We start from the raw sequence: 13341 nt of genomic DNA, 5'->3' as shown, positions 1-13341 counted from the left end.
CCTTAAGACCTTTAGTCTGACATTCCAAAAGACCTGCATGCCTGGCAACAGACTCAGCCATCTCTCAGCAGGGTTTGCCACAGTGCCAGCCACTCAAAGGGCAAATGAGACATCACTGGTTGCAGCACTATGCACTGTCACACTAGTGACAGTGTGCTTATCATTTTTATTATTATACACTTGCATTCTGCTCAGCCTGAACCCCATGCTCTGCAGCCACAGAGAGTTTGACAGTGGAGCAGGGTACTACCTGATACCTGTGGTTTGGGTTTAGACCACACTCAGCCTGTTAATGTTAAGCTGTCATGCCCAGCACAACAAAATCCCCCAGTTTCTAAGAGCTTGAGCATTTGCTCAGACTCCCAGGGTTCTGGTGTGATAAATACGCATGTAAAGAGTTGAGTGGTGATCTGGGGGGGGGGGGGGGGGGGGGGGTTGGACCTTAGCACAGACTGTCAGTCACTTTGAATGACAGGCTTACCCATCACATTAAAAGGACACCCCTCCTCCACCCTCCAAGCAAACTGACTTTGCATCATTCACTCATTCTGTTTTAGGCCCCCTCAGCTGAAGCATCTGAACTGAAAATGACTCATTCACCCTTTTAGGCAACTACTCATCAGCAAACACTTTAATCTTGAGAGAATTTAGCTCTGCAAGTGTTTTATCTGTGTGGCAGGAACACTCATCGAGCACAATCTGCTGTGCTTCCTCCATGCACATTCTGACTCCCATTAGAAGAACTGGAGTAACTTGGAATTAAATATCTATCTCAGAATTTAATAAGAATTTTACTTGTTTTCATACAAACATCTCCCAGATCCAGAGCACAAGTCTCCCTGATGCCTGCACTTTGGAAGCTCCCCAAGAACAATACTCATAGTTAGTGATATTGTATGTTTTGGCAATGGCTGAACACTGGAGTTTGCCACCATAACAAATTTGTGCATAACATCTGATCATTGTGTATTTATTCTTTACACTATTTCCATTTGACTGAAGGCATAGAATCAAGGCTCTTGTCCTATTAAGGGGTTATATCTCCCCAAGGAAAAAAAGATGATAAGAAATATTTATTGTCAGATATTTCAAAATGAGTCATATGTTACAAATGGATCAGTGCAGCTGCAAATGGCAAATCAGCAAACAGCAAGGGTCTGGCGTGGTGAATATGAGCATCTCTCTTGCAGATCGGCCGACTGGTCATTGGCCACAATGGGATCCTGTCCACTCCAGCAGTGTCGTGTATCATCCGGAAGATCAAAGCCATTGGGGGCATCATCCTCACAGCCAGTCACAGTCCAGGGGGGCCAGCCGGGGACTTTGGAATCAAATTTAATGTGGCCAACGGAGGTGAGAATGCAAACATTGCAGAGCAAAAGCTGAATGATGTCAAAAGTGTCAGTCTGTTGTTGGAGAAAAAAAATTAAAAATGTGTAGATAATAAAAGGAATAACTGAGTCTAAACTTGGACCTTCCCAGAAAGTTAGGTCAAATCAATTAACAAATAAGAAATGCAGACAGGGACTGATATTTGTTGTCAGTACCTCTGCTAATTTGTCCACATTTGTTTTGTGATCACTGATAACAATGAGGATTTTGATTTAATTTGATTTGCTCCTTTGTAGGTTAACGTAATTGTGTCTAGCTTAATTGTGTCTTGTAGAATTTAAAGTCTTAAAGTCAACCTTTAACGGCCTTTTGGTGAAATTATCCATGTTTATCCACTTTTTCCTAACAGTGTGTGAATTTACAGTGTACATTTACAGGTTCATACCTTGCATTGTTTCTCTACAGTGCACTGCAGGACACAGTGTGGACTCCATCCCACCTTTGTTAAAAAAAAAAGATTTATTGATTAAACATTCAGTTCACAAATATTCCCCAAGCTGTTGGCACTCAAATATTCCTAAACATTTAGCTCTCAAACATTCCCAAAGTTCTATATGTTTAGCTCTGAGAATTCCAGTGGAATCCCATTAATTTTGCACTATTATAAATACAGGGAAGTGGAGTTTGTTTCATGTCACACTGCATACAGACAGACAGGGAGGCCCTAAAGGTCCCTAAAGTTTTTGTGTTGTTCTCATACTTAAAGGCCAGGGAAAGCCCATAGTCCTCTGTGTAAGAATCAGACTTCTTTACTTACTGTGCATACACCCAATCCAGGCAGAGCAGTAGCAGAATAAAGACTAACTTCTGGCTGTTTTCCTCATTATTTATTGGCCTAGCGGATGCTTGTATCCAGGGCGTTGTTATTCTTTTGTCCAGCTGGGTGCTTCCTGAATGTTCAAGGTTAAAATGGCTCACCTGGGAATCAGGCACACAAGCATAGCTGTTTGAAATGTGTTATTGTAATACTTATTCTGTTTTCAGTATGGCTCTGGTTACTATAGCACCATGTAGCAAAGTTGACATGTTGAGATATGGTCAGCTGTTTTCTGTATGTACTGTTGTTGGTACCTTTGCTTCGTAAGTCTCTGGAAAAGAACATAATTGGGGCAAAAACATCTGTGAAGTTACTAATTATAAATGTAAAGGCTGTGGCTATATGGTCAGAGGTCATGAAGCGCTTGACCATGTCCTCAGTTGATTGCATCACACAGTGATTGTGTACTTTATGTAGGCCCATCCCCAGACACTGTCACGGACAAGATTTACCAGGTCAGCCGTACACTGGAGGAGTATGCCATCTGCCCTGACCTTCGGATCGACCTGTCCAGGCTGGGCCGGCAGGACTTTGACCTGGAGAACAAGTTCAAACCTTTCAGAGGTGAACCCATAGGCTGGCTTGAAAAGAACTGACCAATCAGAGCACATCCTCTGTTGGCATTAAAAGAATTGGAACATATAGACATGCATGCTTGTTGCATACCTGTTTCCAAACATCTCTCTTCTCGTCTTGGGTTCTCAGTGGAGATCGTGGACTCGGTGGAGGTGTACCTGAACATGCTGCGCGGGATCTTTGATTTCAATGCTATCAAGGGCCTGCTGACTGGTCCAAATCAGCTCAAAATCCGGATAGATGCAATGAATGGAGGTGAGCAGGAGCCCTGAGGCTGTGACTTTCAGGTTTGAAGCAGAATCATTAACAGTGCCAGATTAAGCCTTACATAAACCATGATATTCATTAATTCATTTGTAATTATGTTCATGATTAATGTAGTGCTTTTCAATGATCCTACAGTCTTTACAGTGAAAGGGGAGGGGGTGATTGGAAGTGTGTGTGTGTGTGTATGTCTGTGTGTTGGTGTCTGTAGCCTCACAGCGATGTGTTTGTATTACCCCAGTGATGGGGCCCTATGTCAGGAGGATCCTCTGTGATGAGCTGGGAGCTCCTGCCAACTCAGCTGTCAACTGCGTCCCCCTGGAGGACTTCGGGGGCCAGCGCCCAAACCCCACCCTGACCTATGCCTCCTCTCTGGTGGAGTCCATGAAGGGCGGGGACTTTGGCCTTGGCGCCGCCTTCGATGCGGATGGGGTAAACACCTGCCGTCTCTCCTCTCTCAAAAAGGCTTGTTTATCATAGGCCCTCACTGTGGGTGCTCCGCTGTATTTAAAGCCACTACACTCCAGCCTCACTTAATAAAAACAAACAATGACTGGGGATTTAGATGCCTCGGGTATGCAGATTCACACAGTTTCAACAATTCCGATGTTACATCAATACTGTTCCAACCCCCACATGCTGTGTGGGAATTTTAAGTGACTGACATGTTCCCATGTCAGGATTACATATGTGTGGGAGTCAGTACCCGTGATATGTTTCAGTATCTGCGTGTGAATCCCATGTCAGTATCTGCGTGCATGCGGGTGAATCCTGTTCTGTCAGTTGAGCTGATTTTCCTCACGTGTAGGATCGCTACATGATTCTGGGTCAGAACGGATTCTTTGTGAACCCATCGGACTCCGTAGCTGTGATGGCGGCTAATCTCTCCTGCATCCCCTACTTCAGACAGATGGGGCTCCGTGGCTTTGCTCGCAGCATGCCCACCAGCACCGCCCTCGACAGGTAGGCAGCGCCCCCTGGCTGACAGGAGGAGGTCGTGGAGATCTGCCTGTGGGTTTATTCAAGGTTTTCTCTGAATGCAGCATAAACCTTTCTATACATGAGCACTCTATCCCCTAGAGGAGCAGTTGTTTTTTATAATGTTGTTTGTTTAATAAAACTGCACAAATTCTTTCTGAGCAGCTGGAAAAGAGATCTTGTTTCTATTTACAAACAGGCCCATGTATAATGTCCTGCCCTAGTGTACTCACAGAGCTTATCAGCAGAGTTATCCCCTTGCCACCCCCCCCCCCCCCCCACCCTCCGTCTCTCTCTCTGTTCCCTCTCTTCCTCGGGTGGGACAGGCAAACTTTAACTGTTGAAAGTTCCAGTACAGTACAACCATTCCAACTCAGTCACCCCCCCTCCTGGAGGAGATGGTGAGTCTCTCTGGGTGGTCCAGTGCAGCACTGGGTGTTGGTGGAAGAGACCATTAGCAATTGGGTGTGGGGGTCTTGTGACAGCATTCTGCTGGCCCCCAGGCTGTGCTAGCCGGGGAGGCAAGGCAGGCATTTTAAACTGAGGCTCATGACTCAGAGGCCAGCGGGCAGCTGTGCGGGACTGACGGACAACAGCGTGCGCCTGTGGCCTCAGCGGGCGGGCAGCCATGTGAGAGACCGCGTGTCCCTCGCCCGTCCTACAAGGAGACAGAAAAGGGAATGGGGGCAAGCAAGAGGGAGAGAGGGGTCTGTATTTACTGTTTGTTTTGTAGACTGGTTGATGCCTTGGGGAGAGAGAGAGGAGAAATAGAGAGAGGAGAGAGGGGGAGAGAGTTCTGTATGTAGTGTTTGTTTCATGCATTAGATGGTGCCTTGGGGAGGGAGAGAGGGAGAGAGAGACAGAGAAGGAAGGAGGAAGGATCTGTATTTGGTGTGTGTTTCGCCTCAGGGAGAGGTGGTACATGGACTGAGGTTTATTTTACAGGACTGCACTGACAAGTGATACAGTGCTGTTGGATGACACTCTTGGAGGGGAACAGTGAATATGTGTATTTGTCTGTGTGTCTGTATCTGTATTCACATGTATGTGTGTGTGTGTGTGTAAATGTGTCTGTGTGCATTCCTGCTTCCATTTCAATGGCTCACAACTTCTTAACATGTCTGCTATTAGATGCAATAGTTTTCCCATCAGCTCTTGTTCTGGCACTGTTGCGGGTTGTGGAGATGTTGGCAATGACCAGAAGGCAGTGGAGTCTCTCTCCCCAGGATCTGCAGAGACCCACCTTGGATCAGAACCAAACCTTGGGCCTCTGTAAAGTCCTCACAACCCACAGAGGGAACTAGATGAGTAGGGTGCTGATGGTTTTGGAGAAAATGCCATTCCATTGCTCCCCTCCCCAGCACACACCTCCCTGTAACCTCTGGCCCCCGTGCCAGTGTGTCCTGAAAAGCATTAGGGACAGAGCGGAGGGTCCAGTGACAAGGCTTTCACTGAGACTCACCCCCTATGAATAACACAATGAGCTCAGGAAGAACGAGGGTCCTAAAAATAACTACGCGGACTGCAGTCGCACCAAAACCCCTCATGCAATCACCCCATTTATTCAGAAATCTCTACTGCTTTTACCATGGTTTGAAACACTGTGAAATGAATTAAAAAACACACATACACAACAATAGCTCCACTGTAATCTTAAGTTGTATTCTTATGTATTTCGGGGTGGGTGGGGGTGTAATGTGGAACAGTGGTTAAGGAGCTGGGCTTGGCAAGTTCCTAACCAAGATAACACTTACCCCGAGTTCCTTCAGCAAGTGTCCAGCTTTATGAATGGAATGGCATTGTGTGAACTACGCAATTCGCAATGGCTAACGGTCTCAGCTAAACAGATAGATAATGGTATATTTTAAGTTCATGTTAATCTGAAGAGCTGACTGTCGGGCAGACCAGAACCATTCTTATTTCTATCTGGATCGCAGCGTGTGCCTCTCAGAACTGGATGCTAACAATCATAATGCGGCACGACCCTGGCCGTGACCCACTTTTCCCTCAATACAAGGAGTTTGTCTGCCCAGCGATTTGCAAGGAAACTGCCGGCAATAAAAGAGCGGGCCGCTCGCATTAGCACTGGCAGCCGGCTCGGAAATGACTTCATATTTGACTTTGCTGCTGCCGCGCCTGAATGCGTGTGTCGTAACACAGTTACTGTACACGAAGGGCGTACTCTCGTGTGATGTTGTCATCATGCCCCCAAAATATAAAACGGCCACCCGCCTTGAGCAGCATTCAACAATGATGCGTGTCACTGAGCCTCCAATTCCTCGAATAATGTTCCGTTCGCTTAATGTCCTGCACGTGAATGACTGTTTGTACGGGTCTTCTGTCAGTACGTGTAACTTAAGAGTTCGACGTTACACCCCAGGATCGCGGGATATGGCCTCGAGATTGGATCATTGGGAATTTTTATAGCGTGCATGCAAGGTCCATGTTTTAATAGCGGACGTCACTAAGAGGATAGTGTTTCAGGAAAGGGTGTGTTCTCATGTTGTCGACCAGAGGGGTGTACTCTTAAGGACTATGGGGGGTGTTAACAATGCACACAAAAGCCAATATTCTCTCACTGAAGTTCCTCTGACACCATGCTGTATGACGTAATGAGGGCATGTCTGTGGGGAGGGTTGCTAAGCAATTGGAATATGTTACAGATGGAATATATTTTGAAAAGCTATCACCAGAATTGTCTCCTTCATATTGTGTGTATTGTGACCTGCGGAAGGGACCAACAGTTAATGGCACACATTCTCGAAAGGTTCATAACTGAAACACTAATTGTCATGGAAGTGAAATGAGGTGCATTTTTGATGGGGAGAATCATTTTCATGTTTGAAGGCAGTTCAAAGGATAAAAAATAGAATCAAAATACAAATATCAGAAATATTATTTAGTCGGTGTGTGTTCAGTTTTCAGGTTTGATATGTTCAAGACAGGCAAGAAAACTTGAAATATCTTGAAAGAGAAGCATCTCTAATCTGGAATGTGTGCAATGACTTCATTAAACAGGTTTCTCATTATTAGAAAAAATGTTCTTGTGTCTGTTTTGGGCTGAGATAATTTTCTCTTAACAGGAACAATACTATATGATTTTGGAGAATCAGGGCAATGGAGGAAAGGTCTCCTGCTTTTTGGTGTGAAATTATTCTTTAAACTGAATTTATGCCTTGCCAGATGTTCTTCTGAACATGCACAGCCACTGAGTGTAATTTTCTTGCTTGGTGCCACTGCAGTCAGCAAGTCCTTTCTGATGCTGAAAGACTGTTAGATCCTCAGTTGAGTTAACCTCGGGATTCTCAAAACATGACACCCACTGCCCTTGTGCGTGAATCTGCGAATTCAGATGGCCTGAAAAGGAAGGCAACTGCATTGGACCTGTGGTCTGTCTGAGGGGACTACGTCCATGTTGGACTGCCCCACAACACAGAAATCAGAATAAACACCAACTCTTGCCTGCCAGGCAGGTTGGGAGAGGATCACATACTTGGAATACACTTTTTTAGTGTGTTTAGTGTGTAGAGTTTGAAACATTTCAGACTGAACGGGGCTGCACTGCAGTGCCTGGATATTTGTGCAGCTCCATGCAAAAAGCTGATGAGGGAAAAAAGCACAGATTTAGCTAAGGGTTGATGGGAAAAAGTGGGGTGATATGTTGTGACGGACAGGATGGAGCTAGCGCATTACCTCCATAAAGGAATGAACTGGGGGGGGGGGGGGGGGGGGGGCATTAAATCAAGCGTCTCTGGCACCAGCCATGTGTTTGGGGCAGCATGTTTTCAAGATGAGTGGGCTGGGGGAGGGAGGAAAGGACACGAAAGGAAACATCTGCCTGGCCTGGGCTGGGGGGACGGTACGCATGTTGGGTTTGGAGGGGGTGGCTCGGTGTTGTTGTGCCTGTTACCAGGATGTACGATGGAAAAAAAAAAACAACTTCACTCCATACTCAGACTGACTGGAGTTCTGACAGGACAGACTGCTTGCGATGTAAATAGTTTTAAATGAGATTAATGTCGGATGAATGTGCATGCGTGCATGTGTGTGTGTGTGTGTATGTGTGTGTGTGTGTGTGCACACTGTATGTATGTACACATTTGTATGTATGTTAAATCATATTCCAGGAACTTTGCTCTGTTTGTGTTTTTGGCTTCCTTTGGAAGACAGTATCTTTCCCCACCCACAAACATTGTAAGAAAATACATGGGTGTATGTAACCCTGATCTGGGACTATACGTCACCCCTTGGCCTAGTTTACATCAATCAGGGTCTGTGAAATATACCTACTCTGTATCCTTTTCTCTCCTTTCCAGCTGTGACCCCCACCTCAGTCTTTTGAAGGTTATTTCTGTTGTCATCTTAAATTAACATTAACCTCCACTCCAAAACTGCACCAAAATAATAATCATTTCAGCCTTGAGTGTTCCTCCCAGTGGAATCCATGTTTGATGAAACTGGTGATGTCACTCCTTCAGTTTCATTCGTGAACATGTTTTCCAGCACTTTAGAGACCTGTAGAGTTTGCTTCCTCTCTGGTCATACGACTCAGAGAGAGAGCTAGAGAGAGAGAGAGAGAGAGAGAGAGAGAGAGAGAGAGAGAGAGACAGACAGACAGAGAGCGGATGGGGGTCGACGCTGGGGGGACATTTCTGAGCCCCGCACCTGTTCCAAAATCCCCACGCCCCTCCGCTATCCGGGCTGGAGGATTAGCATGGAGCCACAACAGTACAGACACAGTGGCTGGCCATACTGGAGACTGGGGCACAGATACTCTGTCTTCTGAACAGATATTCAGCACTCTGTGCCTCACACCGAAAATTCCACACCTGGCATTGTTAAAGATAAACGTGTTCGCGAATGGGTGTGGGCAGAGAAAGACCATCCCTACCTAGTGCATCATGGGGTGGGTGACTCAGGAACTTCCCGGGTGCAGAAGCACAGAGGACAGAAGGAATACAGAGCTGTCAGCCTCCCTATTTTACAGTCTTCGACAGGGACCATCTAAGCCACCGCATTAAGCACAAGGATACTCCTTGTAACCTGCAGACGTAGTAGAACCCACCAAGTGCACGTGAAAGATTGTGACAGCCAGCAGTGAGCAGGAAGCTGTGAATAAAGGAGGCACAAAGCTTGCCTTGCTTGTTGTCGTTGTTGTTGTAATGGATCACTTATCTGCAGCTGACTCCTTTGAATGTGACAGTATTACAGTACATATGTCACATTAAATTATTTCACTTATAACAGACTGAGCTACCTTAGATGAATTTGATTATAAAAAAGGAGATCAGAGTTTGATGTTTAACCCAAACCCAGCTATGGTTCAGGGTGAATATTACTGTAAAGGTGTCTTTTCCACCTCTCCTGTATGTAGCTCAGCAGCTACTACAGACAGCATTCCACCACACTGCGAATGAGTGTGTTCATTCTACACTCACCTTTGTCAACAAGCAGTGTCTTTGTCTGTGAGTGATGGGAGAGTGAGGCTTCTCGAAACCTGTGAAGACCAGAACTATCACATACTGTCAACCACTGATCTGTATGAAGCAATCAAAAGATTTTGGCCCACACAGCAAAACAACGTGACTGGTTCAGGGAAGTGAGTCACTGAAAAAACATGATGGCTCCACCCATTTTGGGGTTCATGACACCTCCTGGTGAGCAGCTTTTGTCACTCAACATTAAGGGCAAACCGCTTAGCAAATAGATTCTGGCCCTTAGTACGCAAACATGGAGGAGTTGACGGTGCTTTCTCTGAGGCAAGCATTGATCAGCAGCAGAGGAACGTGGTTCCTGACCGTGGACAGTGACACCCTGTCTAAGAGCAGAGAGCTGTCCTTAGATTGCCTCCTGTCTCTATGTTACTCCATCGTTCACGGGCGCTTACATCAAATGTCTTTCTCTCCGCCAAGTACCCTCCCTCTGTGCCCGGGCCTCACGGAGTGATTCTGTAATCTCGCAGTCCACCCACCAACTACTTTTTTGCAGCCAAAGGAAAAAAAGACGAGTTTCTCATCCAAGCCCTCATTTTTAAGATGTTTCTTTACACTGGCCGCGCATTTTATTCAGGACCGTGGCAAAATAAATATTGTGTAGAAATATTTTAGCATATTATTGGCATGTTTCAATCAAGTGAGAAAAGGACCCCGTATTTAGATCTGTAATGAAGGAGAAAGAGCCTTTTTCCAGGCTTTTAAAGCTGTTTTTCTCTGGACTTCTCCTCTGTGATTCAGATGATTATTCGGTGAGGTTTATTAAATTGGTCCTGTCATTGTGTTGAGATTGTTGTTGAGACTGAAATGAGCATGATTAGATCAGGAGAGATAATCATTGACAAAAATAATATGATGCTGATGCTGAATCAAGAGTCTGATGGTCTCTGATAATCCATCAATCCATTAGACTGTATGTAATGTAGTGCTCTTGAAAAGAAAATTGTCACAGAGCATACCATGAAGGTTATAGCAGGAAGGTTCCATTATTCACTGGCAACAGAAGAAAACAGCCACAGTTTCCATACGAAAACATGGTCAAACAGATGAGAGATAGCTATCTGAAGCAGTTAGCTTCCTCTTTGTCATGTCTGTCTGTGTGTCTGTCCTCCAGGGGAGGTGGGCGGGTGTCAGGCACATAGCATAAATCCTGAGTGATGTAAATGGGCAAGGCATCTCAACATCCAGCATCCAGCACTGGGGCTCAAGTGAATCAGTCTGAATAACAGTGCATGATACAGATCAGCCTGCTATGATCGAGGAAGAAGTCTGTAGCTAGTCTCTGCTGGTCTTCCTCTGCTGGTAAAGTTACAGAGGTGCAGCAACAAGAAAATATTGTCACAACACTGTAAGAATGTTTCTTGAATGTTGCCCTGTGTGTTGTACCGTGTGTGAGAGGAGCAGGACCCCTCACTTGTGTTGGCCAGAGACGTGCCTTTAAAACATCAACAATGAGCAACGGGGTCACAGTTTCCACTTTCTTGTCGGAGTGCCAGGCTTTCTGCGCCACTGCGCTCCCCAGAGAGCAACATCAGTTGGATGTTATTTGGTAATCCCCCCGAAAATAAACAGCCACATCATCGTGGGGCCTATCCACTGCGCTGCACCATTGTCCCCGCCCCCATGGCAGCTGGGCGGAGCTCCTCAACGTTTAACAGCTTTATGCCCTGTAAGCCTCCACACTTCATACACATACACACATTAGAGACCAATAGCAAATGGCCAAGGCCTCAGAATCATTTCTCTCTGATGTTGTAGAAATGGACACTTTACTGTGTTAAACATTCCAAAGGCGCAGTGAAAAGCATGGCTATGTGATATACTGAATAGAGATTATCTTGTTATTTGAGCAAAGAGGGCGGGTGATTCAATCAAAGCCCAGAGAGGTTTGGCAAACAGTTTACATTATTTAAAGTTCTGTTTTTATTTATAGCTTATATTGTGCTTTCAGGGTAAAATCAGTTACATGCTGTTTTTTGTGCTTTGATTGAATCTGCTCCTCCTTACCTCTTATGGGAAATAGCAGTAACTGGGAGGTGCCAGTTATGTACTGTACACAGTGGCAGGGATCTGGGAACAAAATAAGTCAAAGGAGGTAATTAAGAACTGTTTTAATGTAGTATGTGCACAGAGGCCCTCTGGGAATAGCATTCCAGTCCTGATTTGTTTTGCTTTGCGGAGTTTGGAGCTACTAAGTTTGTTCCAGTTCTGTTTGTGGGAGAGTCGGGCCATCGTCAGATTATAAATCTCCTCTCCTCCGTCTTTAGGCATTTTTGTTTTGTTTTGTTTTACTTCAGCGTCTGTGTGTGCTCCGCTCTGTGATAGCGGACTGCAGGTTAGCTGGGAGAATATGTAAACTTGGCCCTTTTGCTTTTCTATCCCCTCTCCCCTATCTCTCTGTCTTTCCTTCTCTCCTTTTCACTCTCTCTCCCTCTGTCCCCTTCTTTCTCTCTCTCTAAGTAGCTATATCAGCACATGGCTGACACCCTCTTTCCTTTTCTCTTTTTCTTCCTAGCTCCCTCCCCCCTCTCTTTTTCTCTCCCTTTCCCCTTGTCTCTCCCTCTCTCCCTTTCCCTTGCTGTCTCTCTCTATGAGTAGCTATTTCAGCACATAGCCCTTCTCTCCATCTCTCTCCCTCTCTCTCCCTTTCCTTCTCTCTCCCTTTCTCTGAGTAGCTATTTCAGTGCATGGCTCAGGCTCAAAACAAACATTTGCCAGAAGGTTAGCTCGCTTTGTTCCTGGTGTTTTTTCCTTATTAAGTTATTGGATGAGCAGAGCTGCAGTTTTGCCGTCTCGCAGCGCTGCGATTGCTTTATTTCAGAGGTCAGAGTGCAGTATGTCAGCTCTCCTTCCAAGATGCAAAGTGGCCAATCAAGACCATGTGCCTCCAGAGACAAATGGTGAGATCTTAACCATATGTAGTCATGGGTGCACTTCGCTTCACAAACCATGCAAAATTATGCTCAGTCTACCGAATGACAGCCAGGAGTATGTTTTGCCAGTCTCACTTGGCACTGTGATTATGTGGGGCCGAATCAAATGCAAGCAAAGCTTTAGATGCTCAGAGATTCACTCATCTGATCCTGACCCTGTCCACCTGTTCCCTAACACCTGAAGCCCTAGCAGGTGTCTTTTTAAAGAGGTGACTCCCAATTCCCTGTCATTGGTCACCTTTCCCTTGTGTTTGTATGTCTGTGGAAATTGCACAGCTTCAGGTGTTAAGAAAAAGGTTTGAAACCATACAGTCACATCACAAGTGATGTTGAGCCGGAACAATGGCCTGCAAGGAGACTTTGCAGATAAGCATCCGGTGTTTCAGGACATGGAATCGCTTTAACAGGCTGCCAATAAAATATACAGGGATCGCTGCCAGCTAATACAAACACAGCCTCAAACATGGGGGTGATATGGGGAATCCTCCAAGGCAATAATTTGCCTCAAGTACAGCCGGGATGTGGACTCCTAACTCCAGAATTCCAAAAAAAAAGGGAATTATGACAAAAAATGATGGAGCGATCACGTTGCACAACACTCCATGTGTCATGCATTTACCAAAGCCACATAATGAAGTTGGACTGCCGTTCACTTCCCCCCCCCGTGCCTCTGAGCACGCGAAACCACAAGAAACTCCAAATGATCAATGCTTTCTCCCCAGAGTCTTAATATCAAGCACTTAAATCCATTTACAATGTAGCGATGTGCTGCGTCAGGCCTGCATCTCGTGACCTCTTGTCATGGGACACAGCGCCGTGTTTCCTCCGGGTTTAACACAGAATCGGCATTGCTGTGCGTCGTTCATCTCTGCACGGCTTCGAGGCCACA

At 45.7% G+C, this 13341-nt stretch overlaps 1 protein-coding gene across 1 annotated transcript in view; it reads left to right on the top strand.

Annotated features, from left to right (window-relative positions):
* pgm5 (phosphoglucomutase 5) overlaps window positions 1-13341 on the top strand; it is a 30576-nt gene that overhangs the window by 3061 nt on the left and 14174 nt on the right. Inside the window, exons 2-6 of the mRNA XM_036527184.1 lie at window positions 1191-1353; window positions 2627-2773; window positions 2915-3040; window positions 3291-3481; window positions 3858-4012. Coding sequence (XP_036383077.1) covers window positions 1191-1353; window positions 2627-2773; window positions 2915-3040; window positions 3291-3481; window positions 3858-4012 — 782 coding nt within the window. The remainder of the gene's footprint in view (window positions 1-1190; window positions 1354-2626; window positions 2774-2914; window positions 3041-3290; window positions 3482-3857; window positions 4013-13341) is intronic.

The sequence above is a fragment of the Megalops cyprinoides genome, chromosome 4 (assembly GCF_013368585.1).
Source record: "Megalops cyprinoides isolate fMegCyp1 chromosome 4, fMegCyp1.pri, whole genome shotgun sequence".
NCBI lineage: Eukaryota > Metazoa > Chordata > Actinopteri > Elopiformes > Megalopidae > Megalops > Megalops cyprinoides.
This window is presented reverse-complemented; position numbering and strand designations above follow the sequence as displayed.